This window comes from Sus scrofa, chromosome 4 (assembly GCF_054392235.1).
Source record: "Sus scrofa isolate SSC_HxYL_T2T_F1_AM1 chromosome 4, Sscrofa_HxYL_maternal_Yorkshire_Landrace_v2.0, whole genome shotgun sequence".
Taxonomy (NCBI): Eukaryota; Metazoa; Chordata; class Mammalia; order Artiodactyla; family Suidae; genus Sus; species Sus scrofa.
Genome location: NC_139386.1, coordinates 3,248,596 through 3,272,888, shown reverse-complemented (window position 1 = coordinate 3,272,888; position 24,293 = coordinate 3,248,596). Strand labels below are relative to the sequence as shown.

The following is a 24,293-nucleotide window of genomic DNA, read 5'->3' as shown; positions in this document are numbered from 1 at the left end:
ATCAGGTGTCGAAGGGACCACAGCGGTTACCCTTGAAAAAACGCAGTAATTCCCACCTTCCACTAATGAGGATGACCTCCTGGCAAATGAGCACTAAACGGTCAAGAGGGCGGATGAAAAGGTCCTTTAAGTAAAAAGTGCTCTTACGACTTTCCGCACACAGAGTGACTGGCTCATTAGTCGGTGCCAGGGGAAGTCTCGAGCTGCTGGAGTTCATGAATAACAAGCAGGTTGCGAAAGGAACAGCGGGCCCCGAGGAACGGTGGTGGCTGCCCCGGGTCTGGGGACCAGAAGGCGCTCGCTCAGACTGGGAAGGAGCTTACCGTCACTCAGGTCCTGGAGGAGGTTCTCCTGGCAGGAGAAATCCAGCTTCACTTTGATGCAGACGGTCAATGTGGCCACCTTTCCAGGCTGCAGAGGAAACTGGGCAAGAGTTTCTTCCAGCCGCCAGCTCAGGAAGTCACCATACAATTTCTCTACAATGACAAAATAATGGTGAGGACGATGGTGCAACGGAGGCAGCACGAGACCCAGCCAGCTCCTAGAAAGTGCAGACGCATTCTCAAGAGCAAAGACGCGAGCCATTTAAACTGCGATGGCTCAACGTTCCAGACGCTTCCAGAATGGCGGCTGCTGCCAGGCCATCGCCTGTGTCCATGAGCCCCGCCCCCCTGGGCGGCGTCCATCCCTGATAAGAGCACTGCACCCCTTCTCTCAAACAGATCGGAGCACAGCCGCGTCCTCACAGCAAGTACTCTCCATGTTCTGCCACCTTAGGGAGAGAGAGACCCTGGTGCAGTCGGAGATGCGTATCCAACAGAAACCTTCAGGAAACAGGAGCACCACCTCGGGGAGGGCCTGGGGGCGGGGGGTGTGTTCCTCAAGCTCCCCTGTCTTTAAAAGATCTTGCTTCCGGAGTCAGGTGGACTTGGTCTCCGCTCACCTGGGGCGGGGTGGGGAGTGACAGGTACCCACCCAAGGCTTCTTGGGGTATAAAGTGGGGGCGACACTCCTGGGGCATGGGGTATCCTAAAGACGACAGCTGAGATGTGCCGAGGGGAGAAGGGAGCCCGGAGGGAGCCAGGGAAGGGCCGCTGGGGGTGCCATCTGGAGGCAGCTGTGTCACCTCCGGGACTCCCACTCCACCAGACAAGCCCTGCTTCATTAAAGACGGCGGCGGTGGCAGGAGGAATAAGGCCTAGGATCAAGTGCAATATCCCTGCCGCCCTGCCCCGCAGGGACACCAAGAGGGCCTGGAGCAGCCTCACCACAAGCTCCCCTCCTGCCCCTGCCCCTGAGGACATGTCCCAGGGACCAGATGCAGCTCCTGCCCACCCCGAGGGTGGCTTGCAGTTCCCTGCTGGCCTGTGGAATTATTCACGCAAGTCAACCACACCTTTCATGGAAACCAGGGGTCCCCCACCCCTTGATATGACAAAGCCTGCCTCCCACGGCCTCCGCTTTCAGCCTGTCCTCCGCAAGGCAGGTGGCATGTGCACCCCCAGGCTGCGAGCTCTGTGCCTAGGAAAGCCCTCATCTGCCACGGCGCCGGCTGCTGTGTGTCTGTCCAACCTCATGACCTGAGGAGAGGAGATAGGGGGCCATTACGACAGGCCCCCCAGCCCCCTGCCTCACTACCGCCCCCACTGCTGTGGTCCCTTCAGTCTGGGACACGGAGCGACCTGTAGTGTCCCACTTCGCGGTCACCTTACGGCCTCCCTTTGAATAAACTGGTTCTGTGTTCCGTTCCCTCCACCAGAATAAGGCGACGGAGGCCTTGAGAGATTAAGGAACTTATCCATGGTCCAAAACTGGGGGAAAGAGCCAGAATTCTAGATCCAAATGATTCTAGAGCCATGACACTCACTTCCTGCTCGAAGGCACGTCGAGGAAGAGTGGAAAACAAAGCCGTGCTCCCCATGGACCCAGACTTCAAACCTGCAAGAATCCAGCGGAAGGGAGAGCTTGATGGAGGGGCTGCACTGAAGGACAAAGACCTGGCGGGCTGCTAACGGCAAGAACTCGGGGCCAAACTGCTCTGGGAACGCAAAACAAGTTCCTGTCTCCCGCCCGGGGGGAGCTCCCTCCAGAACGGGCCGAGCTCCAGGTAGAGCCGTCCACGAGAGCACGTTCCTTCTCGGGGGGTCTCTCAACAGGGACAGAGCAGGGGTGCTGGCCTTGCCAGGCGTTTAGAAACCACATCACATTCATGCACATACTTAGTTATTCACTGAACACGGAACTTGAGCGAGCCAGACACTCCACGCGAGCGTTCTCTCTCTCAGTCCTCACGTTACCCAGCGGAGAGGGGTCAGAGCCCCCCAGGAAACCAAGGTTGTGCACATGTACTTGCTGGAGGTCACCCAGCTGGTCAGTAGAAGCGCTGGCAGGGAGCAGGTGCCCCGTAGCATGCACTGCGCTGTGGCACCCCTGTCACCAGTTCACAGGGTGTTCAGATGTTCTGCAGACTGGCATCAGTGCACTGTTTCAGAAAGACCTAGACTCAGTCGGCAGTGGGGGAAGGATGACAGACCGTTGAGCGCGCTGGTTCCTGGGAGGCAAGGGGTTAATCCCCATGGGCTGGGACACTTGGGTACCTGACAGGACACTGCAGGTCTGGGGGCGACTGCCATTCAGACAGAGAAGCCGGGCAGGTTCAAGAGGAGTGGAAACCACACGCTGACTCAGGACGCGGCACGTGCGTCCACGCTACCCCCGCGTGTGCGACGCACTTAGTGGACATCACACTAAACCCCTCACGCGCACGCTGCTCTCGTCTTCCTCCTCCTACAGATTAACGTACAGAACATACAGAGCCTAGGAGTTTGCTGCCAAGTATCCCACCCCGGAGCACGTGGCAGTAACAGCGATTAAGTTTCACACCCTGACCTGACCTCGGGTCTGAACTGGGGTCCTGACATTCAAACCGCCTGCTGGATACATGGTCCTCTGGGTACTTTGCCAGCTCCTGACTCCAGAATGGAAGTCAGTGCCCTCCCTCCAAAGCATCAGTAGTACCCAAACCCTCTCGACGACCCAGCAACTCACATTCTGGAAATACGTTAACCAGTTCATGCACTCTGTCTTTATTTTTCAATCCTGTAAATTAACTCAGGATGGAAGGGGATATGAGACACCAGGCGACGTGAAGCCAGGACAGAAAACCATTTGGCGGGCTCACAGAAGCCCAGATCCCAAAGCCCCAGGAACAGAGCAGTGCGGGCTAACTCCTTGGACAGCCTCTCCATCTGCCACAGCAGCAGCAGCCAACCTTTCCATGAAATACTGACAGCGGCCAAGGGACCGAGGCCCGCAAAGGCCTCCATCGCAAGACTCCGTCAGGCCCGGCTCTGGTTCAGATCCTCCCCAAGGAGGGGGAGCTAGGTGGGGGTCTCCGAAGCATCTCTCGCTGAACCAGCACGTGTGGGGCCTGGAAGGAGTGCTCTGGGTTCACCTCTCGCCCTTGCCCTCCCCCTCCCCTCACCCCTGGGCCCCCTACACCAGCGCTGCTGCTCCCTCTGCTGGGAACTCTCTCACACAGCGAATTCCTGCTCGTGACCCCCAGGCCGACCCCTGCCTTGCCTGCCCCATCCCTCACGGCTCCTCTGGGCTCTGATGCTACACACAGGTACATCAGCCTGGGTTAAGTCGCTCTTCACCCATCAGTCAACACACTGAAGGCAGGGACCAGACCTCGCCTTTGAAGCTCACCACCCCAGCAAAAGGCAGAGCACGATGCCGGCTCAGAACACCAGCTTTAGCACAAGACTGCCTGGGTTCAAACCCTGCCTCAGCAGGGGTGCTGGCCTTGCAAGGCGTTTAGAAACCACATCACATTCATGCGCATACTTAGTTATTCACTGAACACGGAACTTGTGCGAGCCAGACACTCCACGCGAGCGTTCTCTCTCTCAGTCCTCACGTTACCCAGTGGAGAGGGGTCAGAGCCCCCCAGGAAACCAAGGTTGTGCACATGTACTTGCTGGAGGTCACCCAGCTGGTCAGTAGAGGCGCTGGCAGGGAGCAGGTGCCCCGTAGCATGCACTGCGCTGTGGCACCCCTGTCACCAGTTCACAGGGTGTTCAGATGTTCTGCAGACTGGCATCGGTGCACCGTTTCAGAAAGACCTAGACTCAGTCGTCAGTGGGGGAAGGATGACAGACCGTTGAGCGCGCTGGTTCCTGGGAGGCAAGGGGTTAATCCCCATGGGCTGGGACACTTGGGTACCTGACAGGACACTGCAGGTCTGGGGGAAGGTCTGGGGGCGACCGCTATTCAGACAGAGAAGCCGGGCAGGTTCAAGAGGAGTGGAAACCACACGCTGACTCAGGACGCGGCACGTGCGTCCACGCTACCCCCGCGTGTGCGACGCACTTAGCGGACATCACACCAAACCCCTCACGCGCACGCTGCTCTCGTCTTCCTCCTCCTACAGATTAACGTACAGAACATACAGAGCCTAGGAGTTTGCTGCCAAGTATCCCACCCCGGAGCACGTGGCAGTAACAGCGATTAAGTTTCACACCCTGACCTGACCTCGGGTCTGAACTGGGGTCCTGACATTCAAACCGCCTGCTGGATACATGGTCCTCTGGGTACTTTGCCAGCTCCTGACTCCAGAATGGAAGTTAGTGCCCTCCCTCCAAAGCATCAGTAGTACCCAAACCCTCTCGACGACCCAGCAACTCACATTCTGGAAATACGTTAACCAGTTCATGCACTCTGTCTTTATTTTTCAATCCTGTAAATTAACTCAGGATGGAAGGGGATATGAGACACCAGGCGACGTGAAGCCAGGACAGAAAACCATTTGGCGGGCTCACAGAAGCCCAGATCCCAAAGCCCCAGGAACAGAGCAGTGCGGGCTAACTCCTTGGACGGCCTCTCCATCTGCCACAGCGGCAGCAGCCAACCTTTCCATGAAATACTGACAGCAGCCAAGGGACCGAGGCCCGCAAAGGCCTCCATCGCAAGACTCCGTCAGGCCCGGCTCTGGTTCAGATCCTCCCCGAGGAGGGGGAGCTAGGTGGGGGTCTCCGAAGCATCTCTCGCTGAACCAGCACGTGTGGGGGCCTGGAAGGAGTGCTCTGGGTTCACCCCTCGCCCTCGCCCTCCCCCTCCCCTCACCAGCGCTGGGCCCCCTACACCAGCGCTGCTGCTCCCTCTGCTGGGAACTCTCTCACACGGTGAATTCCTGCTCGTGACCCCCAGGCCGACCCCTGCCTTGCCTGCCCCATCCCTCGCAGCTCCTCTGGGCTCTGATGCTACACACAGGTACATCAGCCTGGGTTAAGTCGCTCGCTCTTCACCCATCAGTCAACACACCGAAGGCAGGGACCAGACCTCGCCTTTGAAGCTCACCACCTCAGCAAAAGGCAGAGCACGACGCCGGCTCAGAACACCAGCTTTAGCCCAAGCCTGTCTGGGTTCAAACCCTGCCTCTAGCTGGGCACCCCTAAGTTGCTAACTTTCATGTGTCTCAGTTTACTCATCTATAAAATGGGTTGTCCTAATAGACGAGTTAATGAAAGTGCCAAGAACAGGCCTGGCTTAGAATAAGCACTCAACAGTGTTAGCTACTTTCCACTCTGCTGCCCCAACGCCCCCACCCTGACTGGGCAGAGAGGCTGGGAAACAAGATCTGCCAGCCAAGTAGTGAGCTTTAGGGTCAGCAGTGCCTGCACCCCCACCTAGGAGCCCTGTGGCCCTGGGCAGGCACCCTCTGCTCCCTGAACCCAGCCCCCAGACCACAGGACCTCCCTCTGCACCCTGAGATGCCCAGTCAGGGCACAGAGACAACACGAGAGCCACCGTGAAGGCACAATGAGACACGGTGGCCTGGGCACAGCAGCCGGCGCTCAGACAGCAGACACGGACACCCTCCGAACCACAGCACTGCATGAGCGCTTGCTGTTTACGCTCTACCACTGCCCACTTCATCCGCACGAGGAACCCGCCCTGCACGGCCACTCAACACCCTCGCAGCAGGCGCTGTGCTAAGTTCTGGGGAGAGGAGACCCCTGGGGAGGGTCTGAGAAGAGGAGGGAACAAGTCGGGGAGCAGAAGTCCCCAAAAGCTTAGACCCAATGACAGATGAGGTTCCTCTCAATCTGAAAACTTCTAGAAAGTGTATGGCATTACATGCAGAACAGGTTCAGCAGCAGCGGAGCCAGCAGAGGGCCAAGCCCCAGGGGCATGTCCGTCTGGAGCCTGAGCAAAGAAGCGGGCCTGCTGAGGCCCCAGTTCGTAGGGAAGAACAAATCCTTCCCGCGTTTAGTCCAGCCTATCAGTGATTCACAACTAAAAACTCTATGGCAGCTCACTCAGGACTGTCTGGATGGCCTGTATTTCCCAGGTCTTTCACCTGCACGGTCACCTCTGCTCCAGCAAGCCGGGAGAGATCCTTGGGGTTGTCCCTTTGACTGCACGACACAGAACTGGTATGTCACAGAGGTTGGCAGGCGCTGGCTTCCAGCGGACATGAAATTAAAGAAATACGCCAGCTCTGATCGCCGCTGGGCTGTGGGTGCACCTACCAGACACGACCCAACGGAGGAAGGGAGAGGAAACACATTTATTACGAGCGCACTGCCACGACTTCAACAACTGCTCCCGGGCGGCGAACCTGTACAGTGCTCCCACCAAGGCCTCCGCCTGTGCTACCCGTGCCACCCCGTCCAATCCACACGGCAACACCGCTGAAAGGGTCGGCCGCGGTCCCCACGGCAGGTAGGTGCCCGGGTTCAACACGGCGATACCACCCCCCGCACGTCTGTTTGTTTAAGCCTGAAGACAAGCCTGTGGAATAAACAGCGCTGCATCTCAGGCTGAAGAAACAAACTTTCTTCCTCGTTTTAGCTTTTTGCGCGGGTGCTGCTGGGTGTCTGCGCTCCTTGGGAAAGATGCAGCCCTGCTGAGGCGGACATCAGAACACCTGATGCGCTCATGCTGTGAGCACCACACACCGCTGACCCTGAAGAGCTAACGGGGACTCTGATATTCAAGAGGGCCCCACCCTCCGAGCGCCCCGCCCTCCTGACGCCCTGCCCTCCTAGTGCCCCGTCCCCCCATCTGGACCACGTCCCGTCCGTGCCCCCAAGGACCTGAACATATCCAGCCTCGCAGCATTGACCAGAGGGCATTTCTGTTGGTCTTGGATGAACCTGTTTTGCAAACTTCTCGGAAGTGCCCTAGAACCATGCCCAACGCTGACCCGTCCAGGAAAGCCACCGCAATCACGTATGCAAGGGGACACGGAGCTGAATGAGCTTTAGTCACCCGGGATCGTCAAAGTCTCCCCAGGAGGCACACGGGTAAGTCCACTCACGTGGTCACTCAAGGGCAGCAAAAGGGTTACAGGATGTGCGGTCAGAATTCAACTCGATCCACTGAACATGCCTGATGCCGAGCCACAACCATGACTCCTTTAGGACAGGGCTCATGCATTAGTCACGTGCGTGACATGGTGACCGCTACAGACGTGTGATAGAAGTGTCGGGTCGCTGAACAGCATGAAGCCAGGTGCAATGAGTCTCATCGTGACAGAGCGTCAGCAAGGCCATCACAGAGGGAGAGGCACGGTTAGCTCTGTCTGAAGGGGCAGAAGAGCTCGCGGGTGGCATGGGGCCTGTTCTGAGAGTGATGGCAGGCATCTGAGCCACCCCAGGACACCTGAGGGTTAGCAGAGCTCTCCACACGACAGCGTGTCCTGAGACGGCCGGAGGACAGGGTCTGTAGAAGCACTTGCTGTGACCAGAGGGCAGGAGCACAGCACCGACTCTCCTGGGCGTCCCCAAGGCTCACATGACAGCCACATCGGGGCGCTCAGGGAAGGCTTGCTCAACAACCGTAAGGACACACACGTGAGCCAGCAGAGGGACGGCGGCAGACAGGCGCACTCCTGGCCCTGGTCCCCCCATGCTGCGGGGCCCCCTAGGCATGAGATCACTGTCGTCCTGTCCCCCAAGCACAGTGGCTGGAACACGGAGGAGATCAGGTAAGTGCGCAAAAAAAGGGAAGAAGACAGGTGGGCAGCAGGCCAGAGGATGCGTGCTCTGAACGCCGGGCTAGGAAACTGCTGTGAGAAACCACACTGGCCACTCAGGGTCCTGGCACCCTGGTCCCAACAGGCACTCCCAGAGACAGCCAACAGGAAGCAAAAGCAGCTGCTCATCCCCACAGCAAAGGGACTTAGCGGGCACTCACCACCTACCACGTGCTGGGCGCCCTGGAGGTACTCCTGCGCATTCAGGAGTCCCCAGATGAAGGGACACTGTGCCGGGGGCTCTCAGGCTGCAGCGCTAACTCTCGAGCAGTCAGAGAGCCTGCTGAGGACACCATGCAGCAGGGGACTAAGTGGCGGCTGGGAGCCAAACCTGTCCCACTCCAAAACCCGTCCTCTCGTGCCCCTGGCTGGAGAGAGGCCGTGCTACCACCTGCGGGGACAGAGGGACCCGGCCCCAGCAAAGGAAGAGAACTGCAGGCAGAGCAGAGTGGAACCGTGTTAGCTGCACCCGCCAAATGTGCAAACGGCACAGCTCAGGAAGAGCTCTGAAAACTGCCACCTGAACCCACGCCCCAGCCACAAAAGAGGCCAGTGATGAAGCAGTGTTCAAACCCGCGTTCTGTGTCTCACCACCTCCAAGCATACTGTATACCAAGAAGGCTTTTGAACTGCATGGCTTGTTTTTGTATTAAGCTCCCTGGCTGAACAGGGACTCATCCATAGCGGAAAAGAGTGTAAAAAAGAAGGTGTGTGTACTTATAACCGAATCCCTTCGCTGTACAGCAGACACTGCAACACAGCGGAGTAACTCTACTTCAGTAAAACAGTAACACAAAAGGGACACATTCAGACAACCGGCAAAGCCACTCACAGGGAACAGCTACTGCACCTTCTGAGGCCACAGGGCCAAGGCCTTCGTATCTGAGGAATGACGCAGGGACCTGCCGGCGCACCGAGGACTTTGCTCCAGCTGCAGAGACCGCTCCACTGCCAGGTTTGCTGCGTTTTCATGCGTCCAACATGGGCCTTTCTGGTTCTTCCCTTTGCTATTGTGCTACAGGATGGGAGGTCCGGAGGGGCTTTTCAAAATCCTACACAATGATTCGCTGGCAGGACTGACAAGACAGACAGGAATCGATACTGTAACACAGGTCACTAATCCCCCCCCATGGAACCTAGTTGCAGAAACAACTGTCATTATTTTAATGTCAGAGCTGAGTTCTGTGCGCTCAAGTGAAACTGGTGATTTCCCGTTGACAGTGACAGACGAGTCGTTGCGTTCAAGGCCTGAGGACCAACCGCAGGTGCTTCTCACTGGAGAGACCCCGCCGTTCACGAGGAGAGGAGGCAGGAGAGGCTCCCCCCAATTCAGACACGCACCAACTGGTGACTGTTCCAACCCAGAGGCCATGCTTTTCGAAACAAACTCAACAGGAAGAATAAAGAAAGCAAGGATTCACAATAGCCAGGACATGGAAACAACCCAAATGTCCATCGACAGATGATTGGATTCGGAAGATGTGGTATATATACACAATGGAATACTACTCAGCCATAAAAAAGAATGACATCATGCCATTTGCAGCAACATGGATGGAACTAGAGACTCTCATACTGAGTGAAATGAGCCAGAAAGACAAAGACAAATACCATATGCTATCACTTATAACTGGAATCTAATATCCAGCACAAATGAACATCTCCTCAGAAAAGAAAATCATGGACTTGGAGAAGAGACTTGTGGCTGCCTGATGGGAGGGGGAGGGAGTGGGAGGGATCGGGAGCTTGGGCTTATCAGACACAACTTAGAATAGATTTACAAGGAGATCCTGCTGAATAGCATTGAGAACTATGTCTAGATACTCATGTTGCAACAGAAGAAAGGGTGGGGGGAAAACTGTAATTGTAATGTATACATGTAAGGATAACCTGACCCCCTTGCTGTACAGTGGGACAATAAAAAAATTTAAAAAACAAAACAAAAAAGAAAGCAAGGGATGTGGACGCGTCCTCACATCCACATGTGCGTGTACATTTGTGTTGGTGCCAAATACTCACATATCTCAGAAGATTCGTTGAGAAGAAAATACAATAAATTGCTCTTAGCCTAGGCCTGTTTGCCATAAAACCTATTGCTACTCAGGTGAAGGCAGAGGTTTGCCTCTTTAACAGCCTGCGAATCAAGACTTGCTCACAAACGGGCTGCAGTCAGAATCGCGGAGAGACAAGGGCAGCAACCCTTGTCCTGATGGGGTTAAGTGCTCCTGCCCGCCAGAAGCACGTATGCCACTAGTGCCCAGACGACAGTTTAGACCCCGAGAGCCCCCCAGCGTCTGTGTGACCCCTGGGATCACTGATCCCTGCCACACGCTGCAAAGGCAAAAGGATTCGAAAAACCAGCCTAGATCCAGCGATTAACACCAGACAGGAAAGCATGGAAGGGGGAGGAGAAAATACACCAGAAACCTTCTTGATGTGGAGAAGAGGGGGTGGGGGTGGCACCAAGCCATGCGAGGGCCCAGGTGGGCGGCAGCAAGGAGACAAGGAGAGGACATGGGGCCCGCAGGCCGGCCTCCCGCACGGCCAAGGTCCCGGCACGCAGGCCACCTGCAGATGGGACGCAGCAAGCAGAATGAGCGTCCTCAGAGCAGCCTGACCGAGGCCCTGGGTGCTCGGAGCTGTCCCAGGAGTTTCCCCATTCACCCCCGCGACAGCCTGCACACCGGGGACGCGCACTGGCCCCTGGGCGCCTCCTCTGTGACAAGCGCTGCCCTTGGTTCCCGGGCACGGGGGACGCGGCCGTGAGATGAAGAGCCCATCCCCACCCCAAACGACCTCTCCGGGCGTCACGGGGACCAAACGAGAATACACGACCTGAAGTACCACTTGGTGGGCACGTGCCCAAGAATAAGAGTCATTTTTACTGTTGAGACATAAAACATCCCTAACAGCAGTACGAAGAAATAATCTGGAATTCTGAGAAGGACACAATGTAATTCCACGCGCAAGCGTCTCACAGAGTAGACTTTTAAGACACACCTAAGGGAGCTAAACTCAGGAGGCTTAAATAAAGACGATGCCAAAATGGAAACAGACATTGCTCAGCATCCATGATGGGGCCTGACACTGCCTCTGCCCCCAACACAGACTCGCCCCAACACAGACTCGCCCCCCGACACTGCCTCTGCCCCCCAACACAGACTCGCCCCCCGACACTGCCTCTGCCTCCCAACACAGACTCGCCCCCCGACACTGCCTCTGCCTCCCAACACAGACTCGCCCCCCGACACTGCCTCTGCCCCCCAACACAGACTCGCCCCCCGACACTGCCTCTGCCCCCAACACACTCGCCCCCCGACACTGCCTCTGCCGCCCCAACACAGACTCGCTCCCATTCCAATTTCATCCTTTTCCCATCTCCACATTTATATTATATCATTTATTGATACTGACAGCTTTTTGGTACTGTAGACTGTGACGGAGTTATGCCTTTTGTGTATTTTGGAAGCAGACGGTTTATTTTCATTAATTTATTTCACATGTAAATGCACTGCAGCTTGGGATGAGAATTGAAAAGGAATGACAGCTTTAATTTTCCACTCGCAAACATGTTTGGAACGGCCAGCCCGCGCTGTCCGTGATGGATTTGGGCTTCTCTGTCTCAGACGGAGGCCGGAGCTTCCAGGACCCTGGCCCCGCCTGGTCCCTCACAACCCAGCAGAGTGACCCCAGACACATCACTACCCCGCCCCCGGCTCCACATCCCCATGCACAGAGAGAGGGTGATACCACTGGCCCCCTCTGCCCTCGAGGAGGCCAAGTTCAGAGCTGGATGAGAAGGTGACTCCTGTCGGTGTCGGCGGGACCCACCCTGAAGGCCCTCCCCGGCTCTGCCCGGTTCCTGCCTTCCCAACCTCCCCGCCACGACCAGTAAACAGGCTGACACTGGCCAGTTCTTACCAGAGAGCAGCCGCCTCTGGGTTGGGCAGGGCATAGCTGGAAAAGGCCGCCGGCGGATTTTCTGGGGTGACAATATGGTCCATGGTACAACTTGATGAGAATTTGGGGGAGACACGTGTATTTGTCAAAACTTACCAAGTGACACCTTATGTGCATTTCACCACATATACATTTTACCCCCAACAAAGTGGACGAACTTGGAACTCTGAGGCAGGATGGGCCTGTGAGAGTGTTAGTGGGTGAAAGGCACAGCAGTCCGAAACTTCTGGAATGACCCAAACCACGATGGATCGATGGACGCACGGAGGCTGGACGGACACCTGACGAATCCAATACAGCCAAGTGTTCATCACAGAACCGAGGTGGTGGGTTTGCGGTGTCCGCTGTAAAATTCTCCCGACTCTTCTGTGGGTTTGAATATTTTCTTGATAAAAGGCTGGGGGGAGGGGACGGCAGATTCAAAGCGTGAGGACCCCAAGGGCTAGGGCAGCCCAGGAAGCTGGGCTGAGTGGGGCTGAGATGACAGAGATGCTGGGGTCCTCCGGGAGGGGGGTGTCTGAGCGAGTGATGAGAGGGGATCCATGAGGGAGATGCTGGGGTCCTCCCGGGGGGAGGGGGTCCCAGCAAGGGAGCCTCCGGGGACCCCGCCTCCCGCTTTTGGGACCCGCTCACCCAGCACATGAGACCCACCCGCCCAGTTAGCCCCCCTCCATCGACAACCCCAGGACGGAGCACCTGCCATGAGCCAGGCCTGGAGAGAAAAGGGAGGCGCTCTCGCTGCCTCGGCGAGACCCAGGCCTGGCTGGAGGGAGAGCAGCCCAGCAGCCACGGCAGCACCAGCACGTGGCTCCTCAGAGTCACCTAGAGCCTCTGAGACAATGGAGGAGGGGCCAGCGACCCAGCCTAGGAACTTTCCAGAGAGACAACGAGGTGGAAACCGCAGGATGCATTCCCTGAAGGAAAAGGCGAGGCGGCCTCGAGGGGGAGGAGACGGCAGGAACGTCCAGAAGCTGAATCGGGTTCCCAATGAGCAACGAGACGAGGTTTACGGGGACAAGAGGCAAAAGATGAGGCCTGAGCAGGGGCAGAAATCCAGGGACAGCAGCAGCCCCAGAGCACGAGCGCGAGGGCCAGCGCATCTGGAAGGAGCGGGGCTGTCCTGAGTAGTGACACAGGCTCACCCCGGGGTCCACCTGAGAAAAGGATGCTAAGCTGTGAAGGCAGGAGAGGGGGAAATTCTTCTCGTGACACTGCAATTTCCCATCATTCAGTATTACTTCACTTGTTCAAACATCAGCCAAACCCTATAACCAATTCATTAAATTCAGAGCAGATGAAGGTATTTCACATCAGGGAGGCGCTTCCTACCTAATCCACATGCGTTTGCTCTGGAAAATGGGAGGGAAAGGAAGACAGGCTGAGATTAAGGGAGGGTCATCAAAATTCCCTAAAGACTCAGAGCCATGAAAAGCAGCGCCCACAAGAGGAAAACTGATACGGTGAAATGAACCATATTCACACTAAGAGCTTCTGGTCACCCAAGCACCCTGCAGAGAGGGTACCAGCAACCGCGGAGCAGGCGATAGTACAGCACAGATTCCCAGCTAAGAACCTACACTCAGGGCACAAAGACGTCCTGTGAGTCAGGAGAGAGGAGCAGAGAAACTCAGAGACAGACAGACAGACACAGAGAGACAGAAAGAGACAGACCGACACACAGAGACAAACAGAGACAGAGAAGGCAGAATACCCGCTGGGGCAGAAGGGCAAAGTGCCCCAAACCACATGAAAGGTGTTCAAATCCACTGGATCCCCCGGAGACGCAGTGTTAACACACTAGCCTTATACAAAGGGTGTCACACCCCACGCCCCGCATGGTGGGTAAAATGAGCATGAATGCCAGGTGGCAGAGAGGACCTGGCACAACCTTCGTTCTCACACGGTGACAGTGCAACCAGGCTCTGGAAAAGCCGCAGTGAAGCCAAACGCCTGCAGCCCCCCTGCCCAGCGTCCCATCGTGGCAACGTCCACAGAGACCACTGCCCGGGCCACCAGAGCCACACGGCCGCGCCCAGATGGAGGAACACGCTGCGGAGACTGTGCTAGAGCAACGAGACTGGATGGCAACGGCAGGGGGCACGGGGGCAACAGTGGCGGCGACAGCGGTGGCGGTGGTGGTGGTGGCAGTAATAACAGCTGACAAACCCGAGCGCCAGCACTGCGCCTCGCGCTGCTCCAAGCACTCTGCCCACCTGGCCTCACTCACCTGTCCCAGTAACCCCAGGACGCGGGCACCGTACCAGGGTTCACTGACCAGAGGACGAACCCGGAGGGTAGTGCACAAGCTGATAAGATTCGGCCCACACCTGAACCCAGGCGGTGCCTTCCGATGGGGGGAGGCGGCAAAGGGAGAAGAAGCAACACAAGACGGGAGAGTACTCGCTCCCTCCCCACACACGGCCCAGCGTCGCCAGAACCAGGGGGGACCTCGGGAACAAGACGGCCCGGCATCCTCAGCAGGACAAGCTCAGGCCAACCCTCGCTCACACAACCCAAATTCCTCCTCTCCTGAGAGAACTCTCGCAAACTCGTCCCCAGAACTCCCTCCAGCGGGTGGCTCTGCCCCAGGGACGTCTGCTTCATTTGGGTTTTCCCATCACGAAGCCACCGGCCCACGGAGGGAGCCCTCTGCCAGGAGCAGCGCGAGCACAGCACACCCTCTCCCAGAAACACAGCCAGGTCCGGCCGAACCCCCACCAGCGGCCTGGCTGCCCTGACTCCTATGTCCCAAGCACGTCACCACTGCAGGTTCCACCAGCTGGCTCTCCTGATGCCACCTACATGACAGGTATCCCCTTTGATCAGTGCCCCCCAACCTCTAACACGCCAGGCCGTCTGCCACCTGTGCCCTCATCTAATCCCCAGAACAGCTGTATGTGGCAAGGACCACCTCCCCTGCGTACCCAGGAAGAAAGGGAGGCACGGGAAGGACCAACAGCGATAGACGGTGAGGCCAAAATGTCACACAGGTCCTATGACCCTGAGCTACGTGTGCCTTAGAACTGGACACAGAGCACCTGTCTCCAAGAGGGAGCAACCAGGCTCCAGGGGTAGAGCCCGCAGCAGACACGGAGGGCACAGAGGGAGCCAAACGCTGGTGCTCTTCTTTGCTCATTCATTCATTCGCTCGTTCGTTCATTCCCAGACACCGTCCCTAAGATCTCATCTGTGCGAAGCACACGCTGGGTGCAAAGGTGTGTTCTGTGCACTGTGACTTCCCGCCGCGTGCTCTTCACGCAAAATCAGGACACCAGTTTCAAAACGCACCTTCTGAACACTGGCTATTTAAAGAGTCGCTTCTGCAAATAAAAAAGATAAACACTTCTGGGGTCCAAAGTCCCCTACCTTTGGTGGTGAGAATTTTTGAGGTGACTTCCAGTTTCTCCAGGGGTTCCATTCCAATGTTTTCCAGTTTCACGACCAGGTGCTGCGTTTCTCCGTTGTAAAGCTGGACGGACACATTCGTAGATACTTCGTCACCAGAGGACGGCTGCAGTGAATGCGCAGATCTAAAATAATCGCAATGATGACGGGTTTTAGAAAGGAAGGGACGGAGAAAAGACAGCCAGCGGCATTTTAGAAATCGCCACATCACCGCGCTCATGTTTCGGGAATGTTGAGTGGGGTTCAGCTTTAACACGGAACTCGGGTCCCCGGTTCCCCGCGACCAGCAGCCCAAGGGCGAGTCGCCAGACAGAGAGCTCCTACACACAGGCGCGGCCTGGGGCACCCACGCCTAACCCTCCCTCCCCCTGGACCTGAGCTTCCCACGGGTGTGAAGCAGAAAGATACTTAACTCCTGGACCATGGGGAGGCGAAGGTGAAACAATGAGTTCATTCAAATGATCCGTGAGCACGCTGCTCTCTCAAAAAGAATTTAAAACCTCACACTCAGAAACACCCTGGGAAAATCCACATGTTTAAGAAGAAAACTTGGAGCTCCCATCCTGGTTCAGTGGAAATGGATCTGACAGGTATCCACGCAGGTTCGATCCCTGGTCTTAACCCCAGTGGGTTAAGGATCTGGCGTTGACAAGAGCTGTGGTGTAGGTCACAGACGCGGCTTGGGTCCCGAGTTGCTGTGGCTGTGGCGCAGGCCGGCAGCTGTAGCTCCGATTGGACCCGTAGCCTGGGAACCTCCATATGCCGCAAGGGGGGCCCTAAAAAGCAAAAAAATAAAAGTAAAATTAAGAAGAAAGCTGAAAGGAACCATCCTGAAAGACGACACGGGAAGTGGAGGCAAAGGAAAACAGAAAGTTCACACGACAGACCCCGAGATCCCAGGTGACACTGACCGCGTCGCTGGCCAGCTCCTGACGTGACCCAGGGCAGTCGGCGGGTGCTCGGCACTGGCCAGGACGGGCTCTGGAGCATGAGGGGTGCAGCCCAGCGCCCAGAGGCCCCGAGGCTTGCCTGAGCTTCCCCTGAGGCTCCAGCTCTACAGCCCTTGCCCACTGTCACCTAACCCACCCGGGCGTCTCCTCCCCCAGCCCACAGGCGGCAAACCCACTTCCAGGCAAGGAGGTCCCTGGGGACCACAGGGAAAAGGCTCTGGAGGCACAGTGGGGACAAAAGCCAGCCAATAACGAGGGAGGTGACTGCAGCAGGTGGTTTTAAAAAGCACATCCAGGAGTTCCCATTGTGGCTCAGTGGTATTGAACCTGACTAGTATCCATGAGGACACGGGTTCAATCCCTGGTCTCGTTCAGTGGGTTAAGCATCCAGCATTGCCGTGAGCTGGGGTGTGGGTCACAGACACAGCTCAGATCCTGAGTTGCTGTGGCTGTAGTGGAGGCCAGCAGCTGCAGCTCTGGTTCAACCCATAGCCTGGGAACTTCCACATGCCGCAGGTGCGGCCCTAAAGAGGGGAAAAAAAAAAAAAAAAAAAAAAGCACATCCAAACCACATTTTCAGAAAATAACAGCATAAAGAATCAACATGAATTCCTTTGCATTTTATATCTTTTAAAGGTTGTTTATGAGTCAAGAGATAAACTTTCTCTGTCAAGGAAGGAAAAGGGACTTCTGTCCTCACCATAAATGACTTCCTTCCATATTTTAACACATAGTCCTTCTCAAGTGAAAGCTGTTTATAGTCAATTTGAATTTGCTGAGCAGGTGTTTGGAAAAACTACAACACAGCCGACACTAATTACTTCGCCTCTCAAGCAAGCAGGATGCCAGCCCCTGTGGTGATGTGATTTTCAGATATCTTTATGATGTACGTTTTTAAGCAATTAAAACAAATTTTTTAGCTTATATGGTTATGTAAAAAGTAATCTATGATACTATACAAAATGCAGTATGATTTCAACTATTCAAATATATATATATATGTTTGGTTTTTTTCCCTTTTTTGGTCACCCCACTGCATATGCAGTTCCTGGGCCAGGGATGGGATCCTAGGCGCAGCTGAGACCTAAGCCACAGCTGCGGCAACGCCGGGTCCTTAACCCACTGCTGCAGGCCGGGGATCAAACCTGCGTCCCAGCGCTCACAAGACACCAACAAGCCCACTGCCCACAGTGGGAACTCCTGTATTTTTGGTCATGGGTCAACACCAGAAGCAAACACCAGAAAGCATTAATGGCAATCCCGCTGAGATTTTTCTCTCTTCGTTATGCTTTCCTAAAATGCTAAAGGGGAAAAAAGACAGAGAGACTGTTTTTTAGAAGTTTTTCTTAAATTCTCTAAAACCTTAACCATTTTTTCACAAAAATTATGATTGCAAAGGCTAATTTCACACTTTGTCTGATCTTGGTAAGAAACACTTCAACTCTGTTCCAACTCGCTGCACGCAGAGTGCACCCACCAGCATCTCGAGGAAACCCTTCGCCCAGCTTCTGGTCACAAGAGTCATGGACTCACTCAGACTCCTGGAGCCACTAGAGACAGTGCCCAGGGAGCGGTCTGGGCGCCCGGCCCACCCCCATCCGCGAGCAGACAGGCTCTACCTGGGCAGAGAGGTGCTGATCTGCAGCCTGGGCAGAGCAGGAATGACTTCCACCGTGGAGCCGCCGGTCTTGACTCCCGGGAGGTTGTCCAGAAAACAGTCACTGAAGACGCCAAAGACCGTGGTGTGGTAACCTGGGAACAAGAGGCAAAGCTGCACCCACCTGGAAAGGCTTCGAGTGCTGCCTACGCCTCCAGGCAGCCCCAGCAGTGAGCCCTGCACAGGGGCCCGTTCCGGCCTGAGCTGAGATGCGGGGGTAACAACAACCTGTGTTCCTCCTGCGCCAGGCTGGCTGGGACCAGGGGACAGTGTGCGTGGCGTCTCTATAACCTCTAAGTCTCACAACCTAATAATTAGGGCCTCCTGCCTGCACTAATTTGCTGTTTGACTGCATCCAGCTCTAAAATGAGAATGATAGCTTGTACTCCTTCCCAGGACATGGTGTGATTTGATCAGTAATTGAAAAACTGATTCAAAAATCTTCTGTTGAGAGAGATCAAAGTTCAAGAGATGATATGGCAAAGTCTGCTGAATGCGTACACGTTCTATAATTCAGGATTAGCAAAGTTTCCATGGGGGAGAACCCTCCAGAGGTTAGAAAAGCACTTGAAACTATTTAAGGAAAGCTTTAAAATGGCTTTTGAAATTTCGAGCGATAATTATTAAAAACAACATCATTTAATTTCATTTAATTCAATGAAATTAAATAACGCCCAATGGCTAAATGCCTAGGGTGCCAACTTTTCTGCACTCGTTAAACAGCCAAACTCAGGCAAGAATAAGCTGCCACCCTGAAGACCAGGGAGGCCTGACACAGCCGATCGCCAAGCCCCCTACCTTCCGCCAGTTCCAAACCGGCCCCTCAACTTAAAATAACTCCAATTCATGGCATCGGCGTCTCCGCCTTCTTAAAGTATGTTTCTCAAAAGACTGCGTTCATTTCATGTGCAAAAACTTCCCCCTCAGAAACCCACAATGGCCCCCCATCCTTCTCGCTATAAAACTGATGTGATGTGGCTTTGTCCACTAAGAAGCTTCGTTTTCAGTTTCTTAATTAAAATTAGTCATTTCCAGGAGTTCCTGTCGTGGCTCAGTGGTTAACGAATCCGACTAGGAACCATGAGGTTGCAGGTTCGATCCCTGGCCTCGCTCCGTGGGTTAAGGCTCCAGCGTTGCTGTGAGCTGTGGTGTGAGTCGCAGATGCAGCCTGGATCTGGAGTGGCTGTGGCTCTGGCGCAGGCCGGTGGCTACAGCTCCAATTAGATCCCTAGCCTGGGAACATCCATATGCCGCGGGTGCGGCCCTGAAAAAGACAAAAAAAAAAAAAAAAAAAAAGACCAAAAAAATTAGATAAAATTAGTCATTTCCCTTTTGCCACCACTGCTGAAGACGACTGCAAATAAACTCGAAACCTGAGGACAGATCCTCTGCTGCACTGGCGACACAGGCCAGCCCTTTCCACCCCCATCTGGGATCAGGGCCCAGACACTGCCACGGAGGCTCCGACCCTCCTCTGCGGGCGGGTTGGCCACTGGTTGCGTGTTTGTCTGAATCACCCTCTTGGTCCCGGTCGCCTCCTCTCTAACCCGCTGCCCCTCCCCCCTTCCCGCCCGCGGCTGTGGTCCCGCATCCATCACTTTCTCCCTGGACCGAGGCTGGGGCTCCCCACTTGCTCTCCCAGCCTCCAGCCTGTTCGCACAGCAGCCCGGGACTCAGTGCTGCTCAGACCACATCTCTCCTCCCCTCTGGGTCGGCCGGGCCTCTGTTGCCTCCCAGCCTCGTCACTCCGCCCCTCTGCCTTGGATCAGTCATTCTGAGCCTCCCTGGTGCCCTCTGCGCCTTGTTCTCTGACCACCAGGTAAGTAAGAGCCTGGACAGGTGCTCTTCCTGCCTGGCTCCCCTTCTCCCCATCCCACCCCTTGGATAATTCCTAGTTTACCTTCAAACCTCAGGGTCCCTGCAGGGAGAAGTCCTTCCTCACCCCCCTCCCCCCGAGGTCACGCCTCCCCCAGCTTCCTAGAAGCAGGAGCTCAGCCCAGCCCAGCGCTGGCGGCAACACACCCTTGCCTGGGCTGTCGCCTCACCCTCCGGAGAGCAGCCTTCCCCAGGGACTGTTTGCTCCCTCAGCCACCAGATAGCTACCGAGGCCCTACCAGATGCCAGGCGTGAGAATCCAGCCAAGCAAGACAGACGAGGCTGGCAAGGCAAGGCCAATGAGCCACTGCAGTCAGTGACACGGAGGAGGGGCGTGCACGTAGTAGCACGGGGACTAGGGACCTCGACCTGGCGGGGGGGAGCTAAGGACCATCTCCAGAGGGACGGGAGGACCGGGCCAGGCACTGGCAGAGCACTGGGGCCAGTCAAGCCCGGAAGGAAAAGCCAACAGAAGGAAAAGCAGGAGCAGAGGCTCGGAGAGCGTGGGGCGTTTGCCGAACAGGATTCTTACACGCCTGCAGAGGTGAGCAGGGCCAGCTCACACGGGCTCCTCGGCCGGGGGGCGGGGGGAGGCGGCCCTGACGGCAAGCGCACGGAGGGAGAAGGCGCTAGCACTTCTAGTCCAGAGGTGACATGGCCAGATGTGCACGGCACGAGGTCACCTGGCTGCCATGCGGAAAGAGTGGCAGCACTAAGACGGTGCTGAAGCTTCTGTGACAGACCCTAGAAGAGCGGCACATTCTGCCAGCCCAAGAGGCCGGCGGGGAGGAGGGGTCTGACGACACAGTCAGCATCGTGGAGCTGGGGGGCAGAGACGGCAGCCACCAAGGGTGACTCCCAGCGCCCGGGGACAACTGGCTGGACGGTGCTGCCCTCACTGGGGTGGAGCCACAGGGGAGAGCAGTTTCAGGAACGAGATGATGGGCTCTGGTGGGGACACGCTGTGTGTGACGTGCCCATGGAATGGGCAAGGAGTCGGCCGGGGGTGGCTGGATATGCAGGTTCAGGAAAAGGGTGTGGACGGGAGAATCAGCAGCCTGCAGGTGGGGCTGAAGCCAGAAAAGCAGGTGGAAAAGAGGGAAGGAGCGGATGGGGTGGGGGGAGGAAGGAGGGGACCGGAAAAGCGGGAGGGAGAAAAGGACAGGGCTGGACGCAGGTTTAAGGGTTCGGCTGGACAAGCGATGGCAGAAGACTCGGGCCCAGGAGGATGGGCACTAGAGGCAGCAGCAGGGGGCTGAGGTGCACGGGGCGCAGCGAGCACATCCAGGAAGAGATGGTGGGGCCACGGGATGCTGAGCAGTGACGCGGGACCAGAGCAGATGCCAAGGCACCAGATTTTGCTGAAAAACACTGCTGGTGGCCTCGGTGACAGCAGTTTTGGTGAAGCGCTGGCTAAATCCAGGACACAGTGGGTTGGAGAACCACCACAGGTGGAAACGTGGGTTCAGCGTGTGTAGACAGCCCTCTAAGAGGTCTGCTGAGGAGAGCAAGAGCTGAGGCCACAGCGAGCAGAGACCTCGGCTTCCAAAGGCATAACCGCAGCAGGAGGACTAGAGGGTGTGCTCAGGGAGACGGGCGGTGTGTGTCCCCCACGACCTGCACACGCTCACATCCCAAAGAACGCCACCTGTCTGTCACCTGTCAGCAGGTGAGGACGGAAAGATGCGGGCAGCACAGGAGTCAGCAGCCCTTCCGAACGGCACCCAGAAAGGAGTCCCCCTTACCATTCACAGTGATTGTCCCCGTCGTCTGTGGGACCCCAACAAGCGTCACCGGGTAAAGACCAGACTCAGCGGGAAGGGACAGCGCTGCGGGGAGAGACTCGAACTCCACACCACTGGTCAGCAGCCCCTGGAGTGTGGACAGAGGACAGCGATGAGCACAGCCCAACCCCAGCCCACTGCCTCAGTGGGTCCCCAGGCAGCCCCGTGCATCACCAACAGGAAAGCCTGGGGCTGTCAAAGGAAAAGACCCACTCGTGGCTCCTACGAAAGCCCGCAGGGGTGCAGAGACGCCTACAAGTGCGATTAACACAAAACAGTCTACAGGTGGGCAGCGTCGTGGGTGCCCGAACGACGATGCCATCGTTAATACTAGCCTACTGGCTGCATCTTTAAAATTCTGTTTTGTCGTTTTACCAAGTTGGAATGTAAACAAAAGAAAGTATTGACAAACAAAAAGAAGAAACACAAAGTGTAGAAATACACATCGGTGGATATCCTTCCTGGCATCTAAATTCTCAGTCTGCTGCCCAAGTGCCAGGCCCCGAGCTCAACAGCCGACCAGACAGACAGACTCCCCTCGGCAGCAGGGACGGCAAGCTCAGGACGTCCCCCCGCAGCCCGGCAGAGGCCCCGGCCAGCGAGCGGGCCAGAGAGGAATGGCACGACAATCATTCACACAAAAAGAACCGTGAACACACAACACCCTACAGAACCTTCGATGAAACCTAACAAGGACAATTAGCCAAGGGACAAAGTCAGCATAAAAAAAGTATTTTGGGAGTTCCCTGGTGTCCTGTGGCAAGGATTCGACCCCTGGCCTGGAAATGTCTACATGCCATGAGCGCAGCCAAAAAAAAAAAAAAGTATTTCTATAACTAGCAATAAGCAAAAAAATCAGAAAATATTAAAAATACTATCAACAAGAATCAAAAACATCCCCATCTCAGAATAAGTCTAACGAATGGCGTGTGAGATTCTCCCACTGGCGTCTACAGGAGACGGACGGGATAAATTAAAGACTGAATGGGGGAGAGGTCTGGACTCCTTCCAGAGGCTCTGTCCTCTGCAGCGCTAGGTCAGCAACCCTGGAACCATTCTGGCTCCACCCCAGGAGCGAGCAGCTGAGGGATGTACTGGTGTTGCTGTGAGCCCACGCTCTCACCCTGCAGGAAAGGACACGTGTGGCACTGGAGGAAGGCAAGGAGAAGCCCACGGAGACGGGCTGGAGCTGCAGGGATCCCTGTGAAGTCAGGACTTCAGAGTCCGTGTTTGGGCTGTGGATGTGCACCTGCGCGGGCACACGTCTAGGCACACACGGGTACACGTGCAGAAGTACACATGCAGCAGGCATCCACGTGTGCACACTGGCCCGCCTTTCCTAACTCTGTCCACAGAAAGCACGCAGAAGCAAAGGCTCTCTAGTGACAACAAGCACACCTGTGCCCGGATTTCAAGCAAAAGCATGAAGTGATCAAACCCTGTGTCAACAGACACAGTGGCCAGGAATGGAAGCAGAGACACCAAATGGATAGCTGTGGTCGCCAGGCAAAGCAGTTTGGCCTTTGATTTCTTTTTAAAATAGCTAAAGCAAATATGGCCAAACGGTCAGCATATGCTAAACGTGAATGGGGGACATACGAGTCTTAGGATTCCCTGTCCCAGGTCACACACCTGAAATATGTCATAATTTAATTTTTAAACTCTGAACATGATTTGTGGGCTATATATATGCTGGTAGTAACGTTTATTCTGTGTTCTTCCTAAGTTTGGATAAAATGGACACAGTACTTTTTAACCAGGTAAAGATGAGAGCTACTTTTTAAGACAAAAAAGAAAATGCATAAGAAAGAATAGCAGGAGTTCCCGTCGTGGCGCAGTGGTTAACGAATCCGACTAGGAACCATGAGGTTGCGGGTTCGATCCCTGCCCTTGCTCAGTGGGTTAACGATCCGGCGTTGCCGTGAGCTGTGATGTAGGTTGCAGACGCGGCTCGGATCCCACGTTGCTGTGGCTCTGGTGTAGGCCGATGGCTACAGCTCCGATTAAACCCCTAGCCTGGGAACCTCCATATGCCGCGGGAGCGGCCCAAGAAATAGCAACAACAACAACAACAACAAATAAAAATAAAAAAAATAAAAAAAAAAAAAAAAAAAAAAAAAAAAAAAAAAAGAAAGAATAGCAGACATATGATACTTTCACCACTTTGGGGAAATTCTCTAAACAGCTATTATTCCTGGATTCAGCCAAGAGACAGAATGTCACTTTAGGCCTGACCTAGAGCTAAATCCTAAGGCTTCCACGTGCCTGTACGACAGGAGGCGGAGGGGACAGGTGTCCTTGCAGACTCCTTCCCTAGGACCTCGGGGCTTTAAGCTGAGCATCCAGCGGAACTTCCACGAGCTCCGATAGATTCGGGAAAAGCAGGCCTCGAGGCTTTCCTGAACGTCACAGAATCATCAACCTCCTTCCTGAACGGAGGCCTGAACCTCCTCTTAAGTAACTACCCGCCTGCCTGGCGAGTTGCCCCCCACCCTGGCATCCTCAGGGGCCTCCGTGACTCCACACGGGTCCTACAGCACCCCGTGCACCGCCACCACCTGCCGTGACTGCGCCTGACACACGCGGCCACATGGCACGGGTGCTCAGCAAGGCACCTG

The 24,293-nt window shown here is 55.7% G+C and overlaps 1 protein-coding gene across 8 annotated transcripts in view; it reads right to left on the bottom strand.

Annotated features, from left to right (window-relative positions):
• Window positions 1-24,293, bottom strand: part of TRAPPC9 (trafficking protein particle complex subunit 9) — a 472,116-nt gene that overhangs the window by 335,708 nt on the left and 112,115 nt on the right. For all 8 annotated transcript variants that reach the window (XM_021088861.2, XM_085021612.1, XM_085021607.1 and 5 more), the window contains 4 exons: window positions 21,637-21,763; window positions 17,979-18,111; window positions 15,371-15,534; window positions 324-476 (listed from right to left, as the gene is read on the bottom strand). In XM_021088861.2, coding sequence (XP_020944520.2) covers window positions 324-476; window positions 15,371-15,534; window positions 17,979-18,111; window positions 21,637-21,763 — 577 coding nt within the window. The remainder of the gene's footprint in view (window positions 1-323; window positions 477-15,370; window positions 15,535-17,978; window positions 18,112-21,636; window positions 21,764-24,293) is intronic.